This window comes from Anomaloglossus baeobatrachus, chromosome 7 (genome assembly GCF_048569485.1).
Source record: "Anomaloglossus baeobatrachus isolate aAnoBae1 chromosome 7, aAnoBae1.hap1, whole genome shotgun sequence".
In the NCBI taxonomy this organism is placed as follows: domain Eukaryota; kingdom Metazoa; phylum Chordata; class Amphibia; order Anura; family Aromobatidae; genus Anomaloglossus; species Anomaloglossus baeobatrachus.
The window spans coordinates 237404295-237428883 of record NC_134359.1 but is presented as its reverse complement, the minus strand read 5'-3'; the positions used below and the strand labels follow the sequence as shown (position 1 = coordinate 237428883).

At 50.5% G+C, this 24589-nt stretch overlaps 1 protein-coding gene across 2 annotated transcripts in view; it reads right to left on the bottom strand.

Annotated features, from left to right (window-relative positions):
• Positions 1–24589, bottom strand: part of PDXDC1 (pyridoxal dependent decarboxylase domain containing 1) — a 164304-nt gene that overhangs the window by 41124 nt on the left and 98591 nt on the right. Inside the window, exons 13-17 of one of the 2 annotated variants that reach the window (XM_075317973.1) lie at positions 11284–11334; positions 10970–11033; positions 3829–3884; positions 3643–3748; positions 1092–1257 (exon numbers count right to left, since the gene is read on the bottom strand). In XM_075317973.1, the coding sequence (XP_075174088.1) occupies positions 1092–1257; positions 3643–3748; positions 3829–3884; positions 10970–11033; positions 11284–11334 (443 nt within the window). Of the gene's footprint in view, positions 1–1091; positions 1264–3642; positions 3749–3828; positions 3885–10969; positions 11034–11283; positions 11335–24589 lie in introns of both variants that reach the window. The other variant, XM_075317972.1, reaches the window with a different exon arrangement.

Genomic DNA, 24589 nt, shown 5'->3' with positions numbered 1-24589 from the left:
CAGCCTTTCCGAACAGATATATATATATATATATAATTATATCTATATCCCGGCACCCTAGGGGGACCAGCACCGGGTGACCGGTGTGGCTTACCAACCGCTAACGAGCGGAGTGTGTCCTCCAGACAGTGGTCAATGAGGGGGGAGGGAAACATACAAGATGCTCCAGCCCTCAAAGCCGACGTCATGTCGGCAATCCCGCCCTAACCCCTGACAGGCAGGCTCGGGGGCGGGATTTTTCGCGACTAGGCCGCGGCGAAGCCGGGGACTAAATTTAAGGCCGTGCCCGACAAGCAGGCACGGTCGGCGCGGATGTCCGCCGAAAAGACAACGGACGGAACTACCGCGGCTTCCGGGGATAAGGTGCGACCCTCTCTGTACAGACCCCACATGGGGACACAGAGTACCTTCCAGTTGCAGGGCCCGGTCCCTGGGGGTGAAGAAGCTCCGGTCCGGCAGGTTCCACCAGGAACTGCGGATGGAGCACGGTCCCAGCTCATGGATGACCGCTTAGGATCCCACTTCTCCCAAAGCCGTATAAGGGATGGTGAAGGAGACGGCATGTGGCTCCAGCCTCCGTACCCGCAATGGGTACCTCAACCTTAACAACACCGCCGACATAGTGGGGTGAGAAGGGAACATGCCGGGGACCCCATCGGGGTCCTCTTTTCTTCCGTCCGACATATCTATGTATGAGAATGCATGAGTGGATGTGTGCCTCCTTCCACACAAAGCATAAAACTGGGGAGCCCATGATCCACGGGAGGGTGTATAGGCAGAGGGGAGGGGTTACACTTTGGCAGAGGGGAGGGGTTACACTTTTTTAAAAGTGTAATACTTTGTGTGGCCTCCAGAGGCAGAAGCTATACACCCAATTGTCTTGGTCTCCCAATGGGGCGACAAAGAAATACAGTACATGTTTTATTCACACTGCTTGTAATCTTTGTACTTTGAAGTCTAGCATTAATCAGATGCCCCCAAAAATGACATTTAGCACCCCAACCAGTCTCTAGAACAGCGGTCGGAGGGGAGGTAATAAATGCAATTGCGGGGGAAACGTCATAAATGTAGACATGCACCTAGTCAAATACCTTAGCACACCAAGGCCAGCCCAGCTGTAGTCCACAACGTAGGACAGTCCGGCGATCCGCTCCACCTCCAGTCTGAACTCTTCTTTCAGCTGCAGGGTGTTGTGAATGATGGGGATCTTCACCTTTATACACTCGACCAGCTGATCCACATCGTCTGTTCTTGTACCTAGAACTATTACACATATGGTGTCCGAATTTACCAGGGAACCACACAATCTACACACGGTCTATACCTGTGCCCTGTTATATGTAGGCACACACATTGCTGGCACCTGTGTTGCTGTACATCTATATCCTACCAGTATTGTTCCTGTTCTGACGTCTGTGAAAGTCATGCTGACCCGTGGTTTGTTCATCTGCCGGAACGTTTAAGTAGAAATGTTTGAACAAAACATCCTGAGAAGGTCACACTATACAGAACCGTCCACAAGCAATGTGACCATGTCACAATCATATTGTAGGCAGTGAATTTATACTATGCAGAGACGCTATTAGTCCTATTCAAGGGAGGGTATGTGATACACGGCATTGTCTATTTGGATTGGATAGATAACTAATGTTATGTTTGGATATTGATTGCATATGGTGTTATTTTTCCTGCTTTGGATCAGATTTCTAGCAGTATATCAGTTTTTTCTATCACAGTTTATTATTTAATTTGCGTTATTTTTTTCAAGCATCATCCACCCCACCCAAAAAAAAAAAAAAAAAAAAAAAAAAAAATGACATTGACTTAAAAAAATGAAGCCCATATATCAAGAAAAACTATACAAAATTATTTCAATGTCTGAGGAAATGTGATCGCTCTTTAAACTACATGTCCACACAAGACTAATCTGCCTGGTCAGGAACAGGGGGTAAATGGCCTTAGGCTGTTAAAGGGAACCAGTCACCGGATGTTTATAATACTCACCTAATGGTCGGTGTGGAGGAGAGAGTCGGATGGGCGTCTCCGTTCTCTGGGTCCACGCCTCCTCTTTCGGCCATCTTTGTCGTCCTTCTTCTGGGGCTAGTGTAGATGACGCATTCTACGTCATCTACACTAGCCTGCATTGAGGTCCTGCGCAGGCGCACTTTGATCTGCCCTAAGTAGGGCAGATCAAAGTATTTGAAGTCCTACGCAGGCGCACTACAATACTTTGATCTGCCCTACTCAGGGCACATCAAAGTGTGCCTGCGCAGGACCTCAATGCAGGCTAGTGTAAATGACGTAGAACGCATCATCCACACTAGTCCCAGAAGGAGGACAAAGATGTCCGAAAGAGGAGGCGTGGACCCAGAGAACAGAGATGCCAATCAACCCATCTGCTCCGCACCGACCGTTAGGTGAGTATTATAAACATCCGGTGACAGGTTCCCTTTGGTATTCCATGGTGTTTGTGCAGAATTTACTTGGGGTGGGGTCATATGCACACTAGACACAGTAAAGGCCCCGTCACACTAAGCAACATCGCTAGCAACATCGCTGCTAACGAACAACTTTTGTGACGTTGCTAGCGATGTTGCTGTGTGTGACATCCAGCAACAACCTGGCCCCTGCTGTGAGGTCGTTGGTTGTTGCTGAATGTCCTGGGCCATTATTTAGTTGTTGCTGTCCCGCTGTGAAGCACAGATCGCTGTGTGTGACAGCGAGACAGCAACAACTAAATGTGCAGGCAGCAGGAGCCGGCTTCTGCGGAGGCTGGTAACCAATGTAAACATCGGGTAACCAAGAAGCCCTGTCCTTGGTTACCCGATATTTACCTTTGTTACCAGCCTCCGCCGCTCTCACTGTCAGTGCCGGCTCCTGCTCTGTGCACATGTAGCTGCAGCACACATCGGGTTAATTAACCCAATGTGTGCTGTAGCTAGGAAAGCAGGGAGCCAGCGCTAAGCATTGTGCGCTGCTCCCTGCTCTGTGCACATGTAGCTGCAGCACACATCGGGTAATTAACCCGATGTGTGCTGTACTAGGAGAGCAGGGAGCCAGCGCTCAGTGTGCGCTGCTCCCTGCTCTCTGCACGTGTAGCTGCGTGAGCTGGTAACCAAGGTAAATATCGGGTTGGTTACCCGATATTTACCTTAGTTACCAAGCGCAGCATCTTCCACGCGGCGCTGGGGGCTGGTCACTGGTTGCTGGTGAGCTCACCAGCAACTCGTGTAGCCACGCTCCAGCGATCCCTGCCAGGTCAGGTTGCTGGTGGGATCGCTGGAGCGTCGCAGTGTGACATCTCACCAGCAACCTCCTAGCAACTTACCAGCGATCCCTATCGTTGTTGGGATCGCTGGTAAGTTGCTTAGTGTGACTGGACCTTAACAGTACAGTAACTAGAGCAGTCTCAAGAAGCCTGATAAGCAGTCAACTGATTCCAATTTCCACCAAAAGTGTGTAACAATGTCTTGTTACCATAATCCATGGTGTAACTCAGGATCCATAGACGACAAATAATATAAATCTATTTAGAAATGTAAGCCACTTTAATGTAAATTAAATCTGTAAATAAGTGAGGGTTAGTATAAATCCAGTCAAAATAAAATAAAAAACAAATTGAAAATTGGATCATCGACCTACCTGCGGAGGTCATCAATGGGTTGAAGCGTACGCAGGTGCCTTCATCTTCCAGCTCCACTATGTCCACACCACAAGATGGAATAAGAGCCGCCAGTTGTTCTCCTAGCTGCAGAAAACAATGTGAAATCCTGAGTCTCAAACCCAGCAATGCTGAGCACAGGACTGATGACCTTCCCTGCATCTTACCCATTGATTCACGGCATCACTCTCCCTTTCAATAGTGTTTAAGTTTATTGTGGAACCTGGAAAACCAAAAAACATTGTGATCAGCAGCAGGGGTATAAAAACATACAAATAATCAGAATTGGCAAACAGAACATTATTCAAAACTATTTTTTTTTTCCCAAAGTACCGCAAGTAGCAAGATGGTATCAATATCTTCAAATGCAAATCAGAGTTACTCACCCATCCCTGCTCAAGCAATGGTTCTCCGTCGCGGTCTCCGATCTTTGTTGACAGGTTGAAGTGGCGACGTTATGACTGCAGCCTATGAGACCACTGCAGCCAATCACAGAGCTCCGAGTGATAATGCTGTCTATATCCACATGACAGCTAAAGCTCAATAATTGGCTGCAGCGCTGATGTGCTTTGCAGTCATGATGTCACCGTTGCAGCCTGTCAATAAAGATTGCAACTATGAACAGAAAGCACTGGAGTAGCTTTGGGTGAGTAAAGCAAATGTCATTATTTTTAACCTCCTAAAGCCTAAAGAATAATTTAACTTAAAGTGAACCTGTCAGACATCTGTAAAAATAATTTCACAAGTGGACCATAACGCATCGATTGGCATATATGAGGCTGGCGAGTCAGAGTCAGTAGACCAGCAGCTAGTCCATGCATTGAAGTTTGTACAAGGACCGATTTTCCCAGATGTCTCTGAATGAGCCCTTACTTGTAACTTGAAAGTCATTGTTCATTCTATGTTTGAGTCCAGGAGGCGGTCCTAATCAGTGATTACAGCCTTCCCTGTATAAAAGTGCATAAAAAGATAGCTGTCAATCACTTAGTAGGACCACCCACTTGACTGCTAAGCATAGAATGAACAATGGACTTCAATAAATAACCTACAAGTTATATGGACTCCTTCTACAATCTTCTTAGTTCCTCCTGCTCTACAGTATAAAACATACTGCTGTCAAATCAGATGGCACGTTCAATCTACTAGGTTCCTTTTACAAATACAAAACCCTATTTAAGTGTCATTAGTGCACACTGTTGGGGTTCCTTGGTTAATAAAAAAAAAAAAAAAATCATAAAAAAATCATAAAATAGGGTATAGGGACCCAACAACTGCGACACACCATTACAGGAGACCTCAGTCACTCATCTCTTAACCAGCAAATCAAAAGGTGAGGGTGGATTTGTACTGAGCAGTGGTCAAGTAAAAGTGCCGCTCCTCTGGGACGCACAAAGAGCTAAGACATCCCCCGTATAACTGATAAATGGGGTTCCAGGTGTGTGGTCCCCATTGATAGCTGTCACTTATGCAAAAAGAAGGGAATTTTGTTTACTTACCGTAAATTCCTTTTCTTCTAGCTCCTATTGGGAGACCCAGACAATTGGGTGTATAGCTTCTGCCTCCGGAGGCCACACAAAGTATTACACTTTAAAAAGTGTAACCCCTCCCCTCTGCCTATACACCCTCCCGTGCATCACGGGCTCCTCAGTTTTGGTGCAAAAGCAGGAAGGAGGAAACTTATAAATTGGTCTAAGGTAAATTCAATCCGAAGGATGTTCGGAGAACTGAAAACCATGAACCCAGAACAATTCAACATGAACAACATGTGTACACAAAAGAACAAACAGCCCGAAAGGAACAGGGGCGGGTGCTAGGTCTCCCAATAGGAGCTAGAAGAAAAGGAATTTACGGTAAGTAAACAAAATTCCCTTCTTCTTTGTCGCTCCATTGGGAGACCCAGACAATTGGGACATCCAAAAGCAGTCCCTGGGTGGGTAAAAGAATACCTCGATAAAAAGAGCCGAAAACGACCCCCTCTTACAGGTGGGCAACCGCCGCCTGAAGGACTCGCCTACCTAGACTGGCGTCTGCCGAAGCATAGGTATGCATGAGTGTTTCGTGAAAGTGTGCAGACTAGACCAGGTAGCTGCCTGACACACCTGCTGAGCCGTAGCCCGGTGTCGCAATGCCCAGGACGCACCCACGGCTCTGGTAGAATGGGCTTTCAGCCCCAAAGGAAGCGGAAGCCCAGAAGAACGGTAGGCTTCAAGAATCGGTTTCTTGATCCACCGAGCCAAGGTTGACTTGGAAGCCTGCGAACCCTTACGCTGGCCAGCGACAAGGACAAAGAGCGCATCTGAACGGCGCAGGGGCGCCGTGCGAGACACGTAGAGCCGGAGAGCTCTCACCAGATCTAACGAATGCAAATCCTTTTCACATTGGTGAACTGGATGAGGGCAAAATGAAGGTAAGGAGATATCCTGATTGAGATGAAAAGGGGATACCACCTTAGGGAGAAATTCCGGGACCGGACGCAGAACCACCTTATCCTGGTGAAAAACCAGGAAGGGGGCTTTGCATGACAGCGCTGCCAGCTCTGACACTCTACGGAGCGATGTAACTGCCACTAGAAATGCCACCTTCTGCGAAAGACGTGATAAAGAGACATCCCGCAGTGGCTCGAAAGGTGGTTTCTGAAGAGCCGTTAGCACCCTGTTAAGATCCCAGGGTTCCAGCGGACGCTTGTAAGGTGGGACTATGTGGCAAACTCCCTGCAGGAACGTGCGGACCTGCGGAAGCCTGGCTAGACGGTTTTGAAAAACTACGGATAGCGCCGATACTTGTCCCTTGAGAGAGCAGAGAGACAAACCCTTGTCCATTCCGGATTGAAGGAATGAAAGAAAAGTGGGTAAGGCAAAGGGCCAGGGAGAAAAACCCTTATCAGAGCACCAGGATAAGAAGATCCTCCAAGACCTGTGATAGATCTTGGCGGACGTTGGTTTCCTGGCCTGTCTCATAGTGGCAATGACATCTTGAGATAACCCTGAGGACGCTAGGAGCCAGGACTCAATGGCCACACAGTCAGGTTGAGGGCCGCAGAATTCAGATGGAAAAACGGCCCTTGAGACAGCAAGTCTGGGCGGTCTGGGAGCGCCCACGGTTGACCCACCGTGAGATGCCACACATCCGGGTACCACGACCGCCTCGGCCAATCTGGGGTGACGAGAATGGCGCGACGACAGTCGGACCTGATCTTGCGCAGCACTCTGGGCAGCATCGCCAGAGGAGGAAAAACATAGGGCAGTCGAAACTGCGACCAATCCTGAACTAATGCGTCCGCCGCCAGAGCTCTGTGATCTTGAGACCGGGCCATGAATGCCGGGACTTTGTTGTTGTGCCGTGACGCCATGAGATCGACGTCCGGCGTTCCCCAGCGGCGACAGATCTCTCGAAACACGTCTGGGTGAAGAGACCATTCCCCCGCGTCCATGCCCTGTCGGCTGAGAAAATCTGCTTCCCAGTTTTCTACGCCCGGGATGTGAACTGCAGAGATGGTGGAAGCTGTAGCTTCCACCCACTGCAGAATTCATCGGACTTCCTGGAAGGCTTGACGACTGCGAGTGCCGCCTTGGTGGTTGATGTATGCGACGGCAGTGGCGTTGTCCGACTGGATCCGGATCTGCCTGCCCTCCAGCCACCGATGAAAGGCCAATAGGGCTAGATACACTGCCCTTATCTCCAGAATATTGATCTGAAGGGATGACTCTATCGGAGACCAGGTTCCCTGAGCCCTGTGGTGGAGAAAAACCGCCCCCCACCCTGACAGGCTCGCGTCCGTCGTGACCACAGCCCAGGTGGGGGGTAGGAAGGATTTTCCCTGCGATAGAGAGTTGGGAAGGAGCCACCACTGAAGTGACGTCTTGGTTGCAAGGGAAAGAGAGATGTTCCTGTCGAGTGAAGTCGACCTCCTGTCCCATTTGCGGAGAATGTCCCACTGGAGTGGCAGCAGATGGAATTGCGCGAAGGGCACTGCCTCCATCGCTGCCACCATCTTCCCCAGGAAGTGCATGAGGCGCCTCAAGGGGTGTGACTGACCCCGAAGAAGAGATTGCACCACCTGCCTGCAGCGAAAGCTGCTTGTCCAGCGGTAGCATGACTACTGCTGACTGAGTATGAAACTCCATCCCAAGGTACGTCAGTGATTGGGTCGGTGTCAACTTGGATTTTGGGAAGTTGATGATCCACCCGAACTGCTGGAGAGTCGCCAGAGCGACGGAAAGGCTGTTTTGACACGCCATCTGAGAGGGTGCCCTGACCAGAAGATCATCTAAGTAGGGAATCACCGAGTGGCCCTGAGAGTGTAGGACCGCCACAACAGATGCCATGACCTTGGTGAACACCCGTGGGGCTGTCGCCAGGCCGAAAGGCAATGCCACGAACTGAAGGTGTTCGTCCCCGATGGCGAAACGCAAAAAGCGTTGATGTTCGGGTGCGATCGGCACATGGAGATAAGCATCCTTGATGTCGATCGATGCTAGGAAGTCTCCTTGTGACATCGAAGCGATGACAGAGCGGAGAGACTCCATCCGAAACCGTCTGGTGCTCACATGTCTGTTGAGCAGTTTGAGGTCCAGAACGGGACGGAACGAGCCGTCCTTCTTTGGCACCACAAACAAGTTGGAGTAAAAGCTGCGACCATGTTCCTGGAGGGGAACAGGGATCACAACTCCTTCTGTCTTCAGAGCGTTCACCGCCTGAAAAAGTGCATCGGCTCGCTCGGGGGGCGGAGATGTTCTGAAGAAATGAGTCGGGGGACGAGAGCTGAACTCTATCCTGTAACCGTGAGACAGAATGTCTCTCACCCATCGGTCTTGAACATGTGGCCACCAGGCGTCGCAAAAGCGGGAGAGCCTACCACCAACCGAGGATGCGGTTCGGGGATGCCGAGAGTCATGAGGAGGCCGCCTTGGAAGCAGTGCCTGCTGCGGCCTTTTGGGGGCGTGACTTGGACCGCCACGCATAGGAGTTCCTCTGGCCTTTCTCCGGCCTGCTGGACGAAGAGGATTGGGGCTTGGCGGAGGGACGAAAGGACCGAAACCTCGATTGTATTTTCCGTTGCTGAGGTCTCTTTGGTTTGGACTGGGGTAAGGAGGAGTCCTTTCCCTTGGATTCCTTAATAATCTCATCCAATCGTTCACCAAACGGCAAACCGGTTAAGAACCTCTTGGAAGCCGAGTCTGCCTTCCATTCGCGCAGCCACATGGCCCTGCGGACTGCCACAGAGTTAGCGGATGCCACCGCTGTACGGCTAGCAGAGTCTAAAAACTGCGTTCATGGCGTAGGAAGAAAAAGCTGACGCCTGAGAAGTCAAAGACGCAACCTGCGGAGCAGAATTACGTGTGACCGCATTAATCTCAGCCAGACAAGCTGAGATAGCTTGTAGTGCCCACACGGCTGCAAAGGCCGGGGCAAAAGACGCGCCCGTGGCTTCATAGATGGATTTTACCAGGAGCTCTATCTGCCTGTCAGTGGCATCCTTTAGCGATGATCCATCTGCAACCGATATCACAGATCTAGCCGCCAATCTAGAGACTGGGGGATCCACCTTGGGACATTGAGCCCAACCCTTAACCATGTCAGAGGGGAAGGGGTAACGTGTGTCAGTAAGGCGCTTAGTTCAGTGTCAGAGCCCTGAGCTGCGACGTCCGCCTCGTCCTCCAGAGAGTCCTCACGCTGGGAACCCGAGCAGCGTGAAGAGGTCGGGGAAGATTCCCAGCGGGCCCGCTTAGCCGGTCTGGGACTGTGGTCCGGGCCGGAGTCCTCCACGTGAGACCTAGGGCCCCCCCTGGGAACGTGCTGCGGCGCGGACAGAGAGGGGCCTGGAGGTAAAGATCCAACAGGGCCCGGGGCTTGTGTAAGGACCGGTCTGGACTGCAAAGCTTCAAGCAGCTTGGCAGACCATTTGTCTATAGACTGAGCCATGGATGTGAGAGTGACTCAGAGAGTTTTTCAGCAAATAACTGCAAACTCTGTCCCTGCCGCCTGGACAGGGGGAGCAAGGGGTTCTACCTGAGCCGAGGGGCCCACTAGTGACCGAGGCTCGGGTTGAGGAAGCAAAACAGGGGTTGAGCATTGCTCACAGTGAGGGTAGGTGGAACCCGCAGGTAACTTAGCCGCACAAGAGGTACAGGTCGCAAAATAACCCTGTGCCTGGCACCCTTGCTCCTTGTGACGACATGCTGTTGTCTCCTAGGAGAGTGATCACTGAGGGTATATGGAAGGGTATACAGCCCGACCTAACAGAAAGATATAAATATATATATATAGTATCTATTCCGGCACCCTAAGGGGACCAGCACCGGGTGACCGAGTATGGCTTACCGACCGCTAAAAGCGGAGTGTGTGTCCTCCAGATTCCCTGCTTAGGTCTCCCAGCGTTGCAGAGCTCTTTCCAGGAAATCCTCCACAGGCAGAATGCCAAAGAAATGGCTGCCGGAGCTCTCCAGGGGAGGAGTGGAGCCGTGGGCGGCGTTAGAAAAAAGTGCGGGAATCTGGAGTCCCCACAGTGATCAGTGAGGGGGGAGGAAACATACAGGATGATCCGGCCCTCACAGCCGACGTCAGGCCGGCCGTCCCGCCCCTTACCCCTGATAGAGAGGCCAGGGGGCGGGAGTTTTGCTACTAGGCCGCAATTGAAGCCGGGGACTAAATTTAAGACCGCGGCCGACAAACAGGCGCGGTCGGCGCGGAAGTCCGCCGGCTGTCACAAATAAGCCATGGGGATACAGAGTACCTTAGTGATGCAGGGCCCGGGTCCCTGAGGATAAATAAACTCCTGTCCGACAGATTCCCACAGGGGCTGCGGAGGGAGCACGGTCCCAGTGGATGGATGACCGCTCAGGATCCCACTTCTCCCAGAGCCGCTAAGGGATGGTGAAGGAGACGGCATGAGGCTCCGGCTTTGTACCCGCAATGGGTACCTCAACCTTAACAACACCGCCGACTTAGTGGGTGAGAAGGGAACATGCCGGGGGCCCCGTGGGGGCCCACTTTTCTTCCAACCGATATAACTAATCTGAGAATTCATGAGTGGATGTGTGCCTCCTTCCACACAAAGCATAAAACTGAGGAGCCCGTGATGCACGGGAGGGTGTATAGGCAGAGGGGAGGGGTTACACTTTTTAAAGTGTAATACTTTGTGTGGCCTCCGAGGCAGAAGCTATACACCCAATTGTCTGGGTCTCCCAATGAGCGACAAAGAAAAAATTAAATAAAAAATAAACTGCATGTATGTGCCCCAGCATCTAGCAATATAATTTGGTATTGCCATGCTGATTTATAGTACCATAGGTTGCATGGCTTACAAACCTGATCCGGAGCCTTCATAAGAGAATTTGAACACAACTACCGGTGAGCTGCCATCAGGTTCAACCTAAAACAAAAAGTATGACAATATATTTTTACTATTAGAAATACCATAAATGGCAAAAAAGGACTCTAAAAAGAGACACATTGACTATCTGTAGATCTTACAGACTATATTTATCCCCACTACAAAGAAATGATGGTACGGATATACACAATAGTGTATAGCTCTACTGGCTTTAGTAGCCTTCCAAGATACAGAAGGACATACACCAGTAGGTACACCGCACAAATCATGGACGCAATAGATACTGTACCGAGGTTCTGATGGAAGTCACGTCCTTTAGATTTTCCAGCAGTCTCTGGCTCTGAAAGAAGAAATGTGCATTGAGCCCGGGTGTATGAAATGGACCATAACTTACTATGTTGCAAGAATATCAGAAAAAACGCCATTATTGGTAGTGGTCTGACCTGTAATTTTCTCTGCAGTGGTCATTCCTGGCCAATTGTTGTGCAAGAATCTAGTTGGCACTATTTTAGTAAATGGAGCAAACTGCCGTTCACTGCATAGCAAAGAACACTGCTGAGTTCATTCTGCCCAGATCCCAGAGGTTGAATAGTGACGTGCTCTATATTGTTGAGCGAGTAGTTAGCCATTTGTACTTGCTATGCTGTTAGTGAGTACTGTCCGCCACTCGCATATTTGTTACGAGTAGCCGGTGCAATTTAAGTCAATGGGAAATACTCACTAAGTAGCAAGTAACCTGAAAGCCGTACTATTCACTACTCGCATGAAAAGTACGCCTTTCAGGTTACTCGCTACTTAGCAAGTATTTCCCATTGACGTACATTGCGCCCGCTACTCGTAACGAATATGCGAGTAGCGGACAGTACTCACTAACAGCATAGAAAGTACGAATAGTCAACTACTTGCTCAACACTAGGTGCTCTAGCAATACATTTTCACACTATATATCCAGGTCCCATGGTGTAGATTGTACTTGCAGGGGCAAACACACAAGTGTGTGACAATACCGAGCTGTCACTGGCAGACTCGTGTGATCATTCGCCCCTACTTGTGGGCACGGTTTTCAGCCATGTTTGGCATCTATACTATGGGACTATCATGGCATTTTCACGTGTGCTTCTACGTAGGATGGATTAGCCTTATCTGATGGCGTGATGACAGACTATGGTAAAATTCACATATCTAAAGGCCACAGTATTGCACATGGCTGGAAAGGGCTGTCCAGGATTATAACAGAATAATTAAAAATAAAAACATAAAATGGTCCTATCTACTCCACCAGATATACAAAGTGCTTTACAGGTTTCTCTTTGTGGTGAGGGCCATGTGGTGTAAGGAGACTTATAAGTTGTGCAATACTGCTCTGGGAATTTACATATGCAAATAGCATCTTCAGAAAGGAAGAGGAGAGGAACTAGTGCAAAGTAAGATGAAAAAAGTGCGGTTGATTATGGGAGCTGCTGACACAGGGGGCACTAGAAACTATCACGACCCACTGGAGGTAGCAAAAATTAAAAGAAGGGAATTTTGTTTACTTACCGTAAATTCCTTTTCTTCTAGCTCTAATTGGGAGACCCAGACAATTGGGTTGTATAGGCTATGCCTCCGGAGGCCGCACAAAGTACTACACTTAAAAGTGTTAAGCCCCTCCCCTTCTGCCTATACACCCCCCGTGCTCCCACGGGCTCCTCAGTTTTGGTGCAAAAGCAAGAAGGAGGAAAAAGAATTATAAACTGGTTTAAAGTAACTTCAATCCGAAGGAATATCGGAGAACTGAAACCATTCAACATGAACAACATGTGTACACAAAAAAACAGGGGCGGGTGCTGGGTCTCCCAATTAGAGCTAGAAGAAAAGGAATTTATGGTAAGTAAACAAAATTCCCTTCTTCTTTGTCGCTCTATTGGGAGACCCAGACAATTGGGACGTCCAAAAGCAGTCCCTGGGTGGGTAAAATAATACCTCGTAAGAGAGCCGTAAAACGGCCTCTTCCTACAGGTGGGCAACCGCCGCCTGAAGGACTCGTCTACCTAGGCTGGTGTCCGCCGAAGCATAGGTATGCACTTGATAGTGCTTCGTGAAAGTGTGCAGACTCGACCAGGTAGCCGCCTGACACACCTGCTGAGCCGTAGCCTGGTGCCTCAAAGCCCAGGACGCGCCCACGGCTCTGGTAGAATGGGCCTTCAGCCCTGAGGGAACCGGAAGCCCAGCCGTACGGTAAGCTTCGATAATTGGCTCCTTGATCCACCGAGCCAGGGTTGATTTGGAAGCCTGTGACCCTTTACGCTGGCCAGCGACAAGGACAAAGAGTGCATCCGAGCGGCGCAGGGGCGCCGTACGAGAAATGTAGATTCTGAGTGCTCTCACCAGATCTAACAAGTGCAAATCCTTTTCACATTGGTGAACTGGATGAGGACAAAAAGAAGGTAAGGAGATATCATGATTGAGATGAAAGGGGGATACCACCTTAGGGAGAAATTCCGGAACCGGACGTAGAACCACCTTGTCCTGGTGAAACACCAGGAAAGGGGTTTTGCATGAAAGCGCTGCTAGCTCAGACACTCTCCGAAGTGAAGTGACTGCTACTAGAAAAACCACTTTCTGCGAAAGGCGTGAGAGAGCAATATCCCTCATTGGCTCGAATGGTGGTTTCTGAAGAACCATCAGCACCCTGTTCAGATCCCATGGTTCTAACGGCCGCTTGTAAGGAGGGACAATGTGACAAACCCCCTGCAGGAACGTGCGTACCTGTGGAAGTCTGGCTAGGCGCTTCTGGAAAAACACAGAGAGCGCTGAGACTTGTCCCTTAAGAGAGCCGAGCGACAAACCCTTTTCCAGTCCAGATTGAAGGAAAAACAGAAAAGCGGGCAAGGCAAAAGGCCAGGGAGAAATACCCTGAGCAGAACACCACGACAGGAAAATTTTGCACGTCCTGTGGTAGATTTTAGCGGACGTTGGTTTCCTAGCTTGTCTCATAGTGGCAATGACGTCTTGAGATAACCCTGAAGACGCTAGGATCCAGGACTCAATGGCCACACAGTCAGGTTGAGGGCCGCAGAATTCAGATGGAAAAACGGCACTTGAGACAGCAAGTCTGGTCGGTCTGGTAGTGCCCACGGTTGGCCGACCGTGAGATGCCACAGATCCGGGTACCACGACCGCCTCGGCCAGTCTGGAGCGACGAGGATGACGCGGCGGCATTCGGCCCTGATCTTGCGTAACACTCTGGGCAACAGTGCCAGCGGAGGAAACGCATAAGGGAGCTGAAACTGCGACCAATCCTGAACTAAGGCGTCTGCCGCCAGAGCTCTGGGATCTTGAGACCGTGCCATGAACATTGGTACCTTGTTGTTGTGCCGGGACGCCATGAGGTCGACGTCCGGCACCCCCCAGCGGCAACAGATCTCCTGAAACACGTCCGGGTGAAGGGACCATTCCCCTGCGTCCATGCCCTGGCGACTGAGATAATCTGCTTCCCAGTTTTCCACGCCTGGGATGTGAACTGCGGATATGGTGGAAGCCGTGGCTTCCACCCACATCAAAATCCGCCGGACTTCCTGGAAGGCTTGCCGGCTGCGTGTGCCGCCTTGGTGGTTGATGTATGCCACCGCTGTGGAGTTGTCCGACTGAATTCGGATCTGCTTGCCCCTCAACCACTGCTGGAACGCTTTCAGGGCAAGATACACTGCCCGTATTTCCAGAACATTGATCTGAAGCGAGGACTCTTGCTGGGTCCACGTACCCTGAGCCCTGTGGTGGAGAAAAACCGCTCCCCACCCTGACAGACTCGCGTCCGTCGTGACTACTTCCCAGGATGGGGGTAGGAAGGATTTCCCCTTCGATAATGAAGTGGGAAGGAGCCACCACCGAAGGGAAGCTTTGGTCGCCTGAGAGAGGGAGACGGTCCTGTCGAGGGACGTCGGCTTCCTGTCCCATTTGCGTAAGATGTCCCATTGAAGGGGACGCAGGTGAAACTGCGCGAAAGGGACTGCCTCCATTGCTGCCACCATCTTCCCCAGGAAGTGCATGAGGCGCCTCAAGGGGTGTGACTGGCCTTGAAGGAGAGATTGTACCCCTTTCTGTAGTGACTGCTGCTTGATCAGCGGAAGCTTCACTATCGCTGAGAGGGTATGAAACTCCATGCCAAGATATGTCAGCGATTGGGCCGGTGTCAGATTTGACTTTGGAAAATTGATGATCCACCCGAAACCCTGGAGAGTCTCCAGGGTAGCGTCGAGGCTGCGTTGGCATGCCTCTTGAGAGGGTGCCTTGATCAGCAGATCGTCCAAATACGGAATCACCGAGTGACCCTGCGAGTGTAGGAGCGCTACTACAGTAGCCATCACCTTGGTAAAAACCCGTGGGGCTGTTGACAGGCCGAACGGCAGTGCCACAAATTGCAGGTGTTCGTTTCCTATGGCGAAGCGCAAGAAGCGCTGGTGCTCTGGAGCAATCGGTACGTGGAGATAAGCATCTTTGATATCGATCGATGCAAGGAAATCTCCTTGGGACATTGAGGCGATGACGGAACGGAGGGATTCCATCCTGAACCGTCGGGTTTTTACGTGTTTGTTGAGCAGTTTCAGGTCCAGGACCGGGCGGAAAGACCCGTCCTTCTTTGGGACCACAAACAAGTTGGAGTAAAAACCGTGGCTCTGTTGCTGAAGAAGAGGAACAGGGACCACCACTCCTTCCGCCTTCAGAGTGCCCAGCGCCTGCAGAAGAGCCTCGGCTCGCTCGGGAGGCGGGGATGACCTGAAGAATCGAGTCGGGGGACGAGAGGTGAACTTTATCTTGTAACCGTGAGACAGAATGTCTCTCACCCAGCGGTCTTTTATTTGTGGCAGCCAGGTGTCGCAAAAGCGGGAGAGCCTGCCACCGACCGAGGATGCTACTAGAGGAGGTCGAAAGTCATGAGGAAGCCGCTTTGTTAGCGGCGCCTCCGGTGGTCTTTTTAGGACGTGACTTAGACCGCCATGCATCAGAGTTCCTTTGTTCCTTCTGAGACCCTTTGGACGAGGAGAATTGGGACCTGCCCGCGCCCCGAAAGGACCGAAACCTCGACTGCCCTCTCCTCTGTTGGGGTATGTTCTGTTTGGGCTGGGGTAAGGATGTATCCTTTCCCTTGGATTGTTTGATGATTTCATCCAGACGCTCGCCAAACAGCCTGTCGCCAGAAATTGGCAAACTGGTTAAGCGCTTTTTGGAAGCAGAATCTGCCTTCCACTCCCGTAACCACAAGGCCCTGCGGAGTACCACCGAATTGGCGGCCGCAACCGCCGTACGGCTCGCAGAGTCCAGTACAGCATTAATAGCGTAAGACGCAATTGCCGAGGTCTGGGTGGTAATGGATGCCACTTGTGGCGCGGCCGCTTCAATTTGCGCCTGACCTGCTGAGATAGCTTGTAGCGCCCATACGGCTGCGAATGCTGGAGCAAAAGAAGCTCCGATAGCTTCATAGATGGATTTCAACCAGAGCTCCATCTGCCTGTCAGTGGCATCTTTGAGCGAGGCCCCATCTTCCACTGCAAGTATGGATCTAGCCGCCAGTCTGGAGATTGGAGGATCCACTTTGGGACACTGAGTCCAACCTTTAACCACGTCAGGGGGAAAAGGATAACGTGTATCCTTAAGGCGCTTAGAAAAACGCTTATCTGGACAAGCATGGTGATTCTGGACTGTCTCTCTGAAATCAGAGTGGTCTAGAAACATACTCGGTGTACGCTTGGGGAACCTGAAACGGAATTTCTCCTGCTGAGACACTGACTCCTCCGCCGGAGGAGCTGAGGGAGAGATATCCAGCATTTGATTGATGGACGCAATAAGATCGTTCACTATGGCGTCCCCGTCTGGAGTATTAAGATTGAGAGCGCCCTCAGGATCAGAATCCTGATCAGCTGTCTCCGCATCATCAACCAGAGATTCCCCCCGCTGAGACCCTGAACAATATGATGTTGAGGGAAATTCTAAGCGAGCCCGCTTATTCGGTCTGGGGCTGGGGTCTAAGTCATAACCCTCAGCCTGGGATGTATGAGATACCCCGGGAGGACATTGTTGGACCAACTGAGGGGGGTCAGGGGACAATGATTCAACAGAGTCCCTTTGCTGAGATACCGGCCTGGACTGCAAGGCTTCTAGTATCTTAGCCATAGTCTCAGAGAGTTTTGCAAACTCAGTCCCCGTCACCTGGACAGTGTCAACAGGTGGCTCCCCCTGGGCCCCTCTTAGCAGAGGCTCTGGCTGAACAAGTGCCACAGGGGCCGAACAGTGCACACAATGAGGGTCAGTGGAACCTGCCGGTAGTGGGGTCATACATGCGGCGCAGGCAGCATAATAAGCCTGTGTTTTGGCACCCCTGCCTTTTGTGGGCGCCATGCTATTGTTTTCCCTGTGCAACACAATAGGGTATATAGCCAGAATGAACTGTGCTCATACAGTGTAGAGTATATACTATAAACAAATAATGTATCAATACACTACAGCACCATGGGGCTAGCACCAACAGGTGCTGCTTACCACCCGCTTTAAAGCGGTTATGAGGCCACCAGAGACCGTGTCTGGGTCTCCCAGGGTTTGTCCCTCTCTGCAGCGTCGGAGGAGCTGACAGGAATGGCTGCGGCGTCCTGACGAGAGGAGGGAGCCGTGGGCGTGGCCGAGAAAGTGCGGGAACTGGTGCCCGCACTGTGCACAGTGAGGGGGGGTGGAGTATGCAAATCATACTCCAGCCCTCAGTGCTGCTCGTTCCGTGCAGCGTCCCGCCCTTCCCCCTGCCTGTCAGGGCTGAGGGCGGGAGAAAGGGAAAACTAGGCCGCAAGCAAGCCGGGGACTCGATTATAAGCGTGGCTGCCGTAAAAGCGCAGCACACGCCGAAGTCCCCGGCGAACTACAAGTCCCAGCCGCGCCGCAGTTTCCCATGGCAGCGGCGGTTAGAGCGGTAGCCCCTACATATAAACACACTCAGCGACGCTGAGTGTGTAATGGCACATTTAACCCTGTCAGCGCCGCGGCCCGGTGCACTAGCACACCCAGCAAAGCTGAGGTGTTGCCGTGCGCGGTCCCCACAGGGATACAGAGTACCTTCACGTAGCAGGGCCATGTCCCTGAACGGTACCCGGCTCCTATCCAGCAGTCTCCACAGGAGTTGTGGATGAAGCACGGTCTCAGTGCCTGGAGACCGATAGGATCCCACTTCGCCCAGAGCCCTGAGGGGGATGGGGAAGGAAAGCAGCATGTGGGCTCCAGCCTCCGTACCCGCAATGGATACCTCAACCTTAACAACACCGCCGACAAGAGTGGGGTGAGAAGGGAGCATGCTGGGGGCCCTATATGGGCCCACTTTTCTTCCATCCGACATGGTCAGCAGCTGCTGCTGACCAATCTGTGGAGCTGTGCTGTGCATGTCTGCCTCCTTCGCACAAAGCAAAAAAACTGAGGAGCCCGTGGGAGCACGGGGGGTGTATAGGCAGAAGGGGAGGGGCTTAACACTTTTAAGTGTAGTACTTTGTGCGGCCTCCGGAGGCATAGCCTATACAACCCAATTGTCTGGGTCTCCCAATAGAGCGACAAAGAAAAAAAAAAACACAAACAAACCCAAATCCTTCTACAATTGGCATTAGAGTTCCCATCCTCTTCCTTTCTTTCACTTTCAAAGGTTATTTGCATATTTAAATTCCCAGTGGAGCATTGCATGGCCCATAAGTCTCCTTACACCAGCTTGGAGAGACTTTATACCCTACAGAGCACTTTGCATATTTAGAAAATTAGGCAGCGCTATTTCATGATTGTTCTTCCTATTTAACTATACTACTATAATCCTGGAGAACTCTTTCCGGCCATGTGCAATGCTGTAGCCTTTTTCCCTTAATCGACCTTCCACTACCAACCACTAAGAACACGACAGATACGTGAATGTTCCCATAGTGACTAGTTTACTACCCTTGACATTACCTTTCCCAGAAATAAACCAGTAATGGGTACAGAAACCATCCTTCCCACTAGCTGTGGAGACCACCCTGTACTATGCACAATACTCATCAATTTTCTCTGCAAAATATGATCTGTCCTTTAAGACATTGTGACAAGAGCAAGCTGACTTTAATCTCCATGTCCGTGGGCTATGCTGGGTAACGTCATGTTACCGGCGCACAATGACAGCGAGGACCTTCAGTCTCATCTGCTGCTGTCTGATGAGATGACTGGATACAGGGGGCTTTGTGGACGTCTCCTGATCCCGTTTTATTAAGAGCATCAGAAATGATTGAGAACAGTAATGAAAACAAATGGTAATTCAGCGGCCTGGACCAGTACGTCCACGTTGTGCAGGCCACCTAATTATTTTATCCCCCCTTACCTCTGCAGCCAATTTTCAGTTTTGTTGCTTCCTCTTTTTTTCTAAGAGCCATAACTTATTTTATTTTTTTCACCCACACAGCAGTATGAGGGCTTGTTGTTTTTTTTCTGCAGGATGCCTTCAGCAGGCTTCAGGCTGCCATGGTAACCCATCAGAAACCCACAATTGCATATAGGGGCTTATGGGAGGCATTGTGCAAATACTGGCAAGTGTGCCATGTAAATTCCACTTTCAGATATTTACAGCAGCAGTTAAATAGTTAACAGCGATCAGAGCTCAGCTCTACACTGGCTGCTGCTGTTAGCTGGCATCAAACATATGGAAGAAACTCAGCTCAGAAGTCTCCTCCATACACCATAGCCCCCAAAATCACGTGCATGTATGTAATTTTGCATTACAAGGTTAAAATAGACATGTAATGTTTAATTGCCCACCTTACAGTTTTAAAATAGTCTTGCCAGACACTTCTCTGGGTTTTAAAGGGGTTTTCAGGAACTATAAAATTGATGGCCGATTTCTGCTGCCTGAACCAAGGCCAGCATGAAGGAGACCTCTGCTCATTTATTACAAACATCTATGCAGTTTCAGATAAAATAGTTGAAAAAGTTCAGTCAATGAGGTGACTAGTCAGGAGGTATGCCCCTGCACGCTCAGCTGCACTGACCGGTCTCTCCCCATGTGAGTAGAGGAGAGGACGGCATTTCTAGCTGAGTGGGCAGAAGCAGCTGCCGGGGACATACCTCTTGGACTAGTCACCATCCACAACAATTTTCAACTGTGTTTTTCTCTGAATTGCTGCACACATGTATTCAGGAGCTGGTCTCCCATTCATGCGACCCAGTACAGGAGAACGTTGCAGCTTTTAGGGTACATGCCCACGACCAGGAACAGCAGAGTTTTGGACACAGCGTATTTTTACTGCATCCAAAAAGTTGTACAGAACAAGCACAGTGAATGGGATTTATAGAAATCTCCTGCCCACTGTGCTTCTTTTTGACGCTTCATAAACTGAGATCCTGATTGGCTTTCCCTGTCGAAAAAGGATATGTCAGTTTATGCTTGCTGAGACTCAAGTGTTCTACGTAGGGAGAACACAAAGTCCGCAGGGCCCAGAACCTTGATCGTGGGCACAGCAGCTGCGGTCTCCTGTGGACAACACCAGCGTGTTCTCAGGAGAAGACGCTCTGTATTCAAGACGCAGCGTGTGCGGATCGTGGCCACGTACCCCTGGACACAGGTCCAAGATTGTTCCGGTCAACATTTGTTTGGCCAATCCTTCACGACCCTTGACCATGACAGTGATCAGCAACAAGCAGAAAAAGCTTTTAATACATGGCAACTTTTAAGTGAGATACAACGATGTACTTTTAATGGCATTGGCAGCTGTGCCTAATATTACAGATTAGAGCTGGGACAGAGCTGTAATACCAGACAAAGTCGTGCCTCAGACAACAAAGGGTGAGCGCAACTTTTAAGTCCCCGATCGCTCCTTTAAAAAGGAACTAGTCAGCTGACTCTTGATGCCAGAAATATAGTTGTCGCTGTCCTTAAAAAAAAAAAAACAAACAAAAAAAAAAAAAAAACCTCCTTCAATAAACTGGCCAGGAAATATACATCTCTGATGTCCAAGAGTGAGGTCCCAGTGGCTTCTCCTTACCCTGCTCCCCTAGACTGTCAGGGTTCTCCCAATACACACACATAGGGAGAGAGATCTGTCAGTCTAGAAATATAAATGGGGGAGAAGTTAGCGATTGGTCTTGGTCTTGTCATCTGAAACGTTTAGTCCCCGTTTGGCTTTTCAACGTACATTTCACTGCAGTGATTCAGAGTAAGGCTATGTGCGCACAGTGTGTTTTTGTGCATTTTTTGGGTGCGCTTTTGGGGTCAACACTGCATGACTTTGCTTCCCCAGCAAAGTCTATGAGTTTTCATTTTTGCTGTCTGCACACAACTTTTTTTTTTAGCTGCGTTTTTGAGCTGGGAAAAAAAAAAATGGTCATGACAATTCTTTTCTGCGATATACTGCGTTTTCCACCCATGCAATGCATTGGAAAGAAGGGAATTTTGTTTACTTACCGTAAATTCCTTTTCTTCTAGCTCCAATTGGGAGACCCAGCCAATTGGGTGTATAGCTATTGCCTCTGGAGGCCACACAAAGTATTACACTTAAAAGTGTAAGGCCCCTCCCCTTCTGGCTATACACCCCCAGTGGGATCACTGGCTCACCAGTTTTAGTGCCAAAGCAAGAAGGAGGAAAGCCAATAACTGGTTTAAAGACCAATTCAATCCGAGGAAACATCGGAGAACTGAACCATACCACATGAACAACATGTGTACCCGAAAAAACAGAAAAAACCCCGAGAAAACAGGGCGGGTGCTGGGTCTCCCAATTGGAGCTAGAAGAAAAGGAATTTACGGTAAGTAAACAAAATTCCCTTCTTCTTTGTCGCTCCATTGGGAGACCCAGACAATTGGGATGTCCAAAAGCAATCCCTGGGTGGGTAAAAGAATACCTCATGATAGGGCCGTCAAACGGCCCTCTCCTACAGGTGGCCAACCGCCGCCTGAATGACTTATCTACCTAGGCTGGCGTCTGCCGAAGCGTAGGTATGCATCTGATAATGCTTGGTAAAAGTAAGTAGACTCGACCAGGTGGGTGCCTGACACACCTGCTGAGCCGTAGCCTGGTGCCGTAATGCCCAGGATGCACCCACGGCTCTGGTAGAATGGGCCTTCGGCCTTGAGAGAACCAGAAGCCCAGTAGAACTGTAGGTTTCAAGAATTGGTTCCTCGAGCCCCCGAGCAAGGGTGGATCTGGAAGCTTGCGACTGTTTACGCCGACCAGCGACAAGGACAAAGAGTGCATCCGGGTGGCGCAGGAGCGCCATGCGGGAAGTAGAACCTGAGTGCTCTCACCAGAACCAACAGATGCAAATCTTTCTGAAATTGATGGACTGGACGAGGACACAAAGAAGGTGAGGTGATATCCTGATTGATATGAAAATGGGATACCACCTTAGGGAGAAATTCCGGAACCGGACGCAGAACTACCCTGTCCTGGTGAAGGACCAGGAAGGGAGTTTGTATGAGAGCGTTGCTAGCTCGGAAACTCTCCTAAGAGACGAGACCGTTACTAGAAGGCCACTTCCCGTGAAAAACGGGAAGGGAGACATCCTTCAAAGGCTCGAAAGGCGGCATCTGGAGAGCAATTAGAACCTTGTTCAGATCTCAGGGCTCTAACGGCCGCTTGTACGGAGTGCTGAGAAGACAAACTCCCCGTAGGAACGTGCGTACCTGAGGAAGTCGTCGTTTCTGAAAAAATACAGATAGCGCTGAGACTTGTCCCTAAAGGGAACTGAGCGACAACCCATTTTCCTACCTAGATTGCAGGAAGGAAGGAAACATAGACGATGCAACCGGCCAGGGAGAAACACCCTGCGCCGAGCACCGAGATAAGAACATCTTCCACGTCCTGTGGTCAATCTTGGCGGACGTTGGTATGCTAGCCTGTCTCATGGTGGCAACCACGTCCTGAGGTAATCCTGACGACACTAGGTTCCAGGACTCAATGCCACACCATCCGGTTGAGGGCCGTAGAATTCAAATGGAAGAATGGCCCTTGAGACAGGCAGTCTGATTGGTCTGGTAGTGCCCCCGGTTAGCCTACCGTGAGGCACCACAGAACTGAGTACCACAACATCCTCGGCCAATTTGTAGCGACGAGGATGGCGCGGCCGCAGTCGGTCTTGATCTAGCGCAGTACTCTGGGCAACAATGCCAGAGGTGGCACCTAAGGTAGCTGGAACTGCGACCAATGCTGAACTAAGGCGTTTGCCGCCAGAGCTCGATGATTGTGAAACCGTGCCATGAAGCTGGCACATTGTTGTTGTGCCGTGACGCCATTAGATCGACGTCCGGCCTCTGTCAGCGGCGCCAGATCTCCTGAAACCCGTCCGGGTGAGGAGACCATACTCTTTCGGCCACACCTCAGCGACTTAGGAAGTCAGCTTCCTAGTTTCCACACTTGGGATGTGAATTGTGGATATGGTGGATGCCGTGTCTTCCACCCACATCAGAACCTGCCGGACTTCCTGGAAGGCTTGCCGGTTGCGCGTTCTTCCTTGGTGGTTGATGTATGCCACCGCTGTGGAGCTGTCCGACTGAAGTCGGATATGCTTGCTTTCCAGCCGCTGTTGGAAGGATTGTAGGGCAAGATACACTGCTCTGTGTTCAAGAACATTGATCTGAAGAGTGGACTCTTGCTGAGTCCACGTACCCTGAGCGCTGTAGTGGAGAAAAACTGCTCCCCACCCTGATAGACTCGCGTCTGTCGTAACTATCGCCCAGGACGGGGATAGGAAGGACCTTCTTTTTGACCAAGAGGTGAGAAGAAGCCACCACCGTAGAGATTCCTTGGCCGCCTGAGAAAGAACGACGACTCTGTTGAGGGACGTCGACTCCTCGTCCCATTGGCGGAGAATGTCCCATTGTAGTGGACGCAGTAAAACTGCGCGAAAGGAACTGCCTCCATTGCTACCATCTTACGTAGGAAGTGCATGAGGCGTCTCAATGTGTGCGACTGGTTCTTAAAGAAGAGCTTGCAGCCCGTAGTGAATGCTGTTTGTCTAGCGGCAGCTTCACTATCGCTGAGAGAGTAAGAAACTCTATGCCTAGATATGTTATCGATAGGGTCGGGGTCGGATCTGACTTTAAAAAGTTGATGATCCACCCAAAACTCTAGAGAGTCTCCAGCGCAACGTTCGGGCAGTGTTGGCATGTTTCCTAAGAGAGTGCCTTGACAAGTAGATCGTCTAAATACGGGACCACAGAGTGACCCTGAGAGTGCAGGACTGTGACTACTGCTGCCCTGACCTTGGCGAAGACCAGTTGGACTGTCGCTAGCCGGAAGGTAGAGCTACGAACAGAGGGTGTTCGTCTCCTATAACGAAGCGTAGAAACGCTAGTGCTCTGGATCAATCGGCACGTGTGGATAAGCATCCTTGATGCCTAATGATGCTAGGAAATATCCTTGGGACCTTGAGGCGATGACATGGCGGAGGGATTCCATCCTGAACCGCCTGGTGTCCACGAGCTTGCTGAGCATTTTTAGATCCAGAACGGGACGGAACGGCCCGTTGTTATAGGTACCGCAAAGAATTTGGGGTAAAAACCGTGACCTTGTTCCTGAAGAGGAACGGGGGTCATCACTCTTTCTGCCTATAGAGTGCACCCTGTTTGCAGAAGA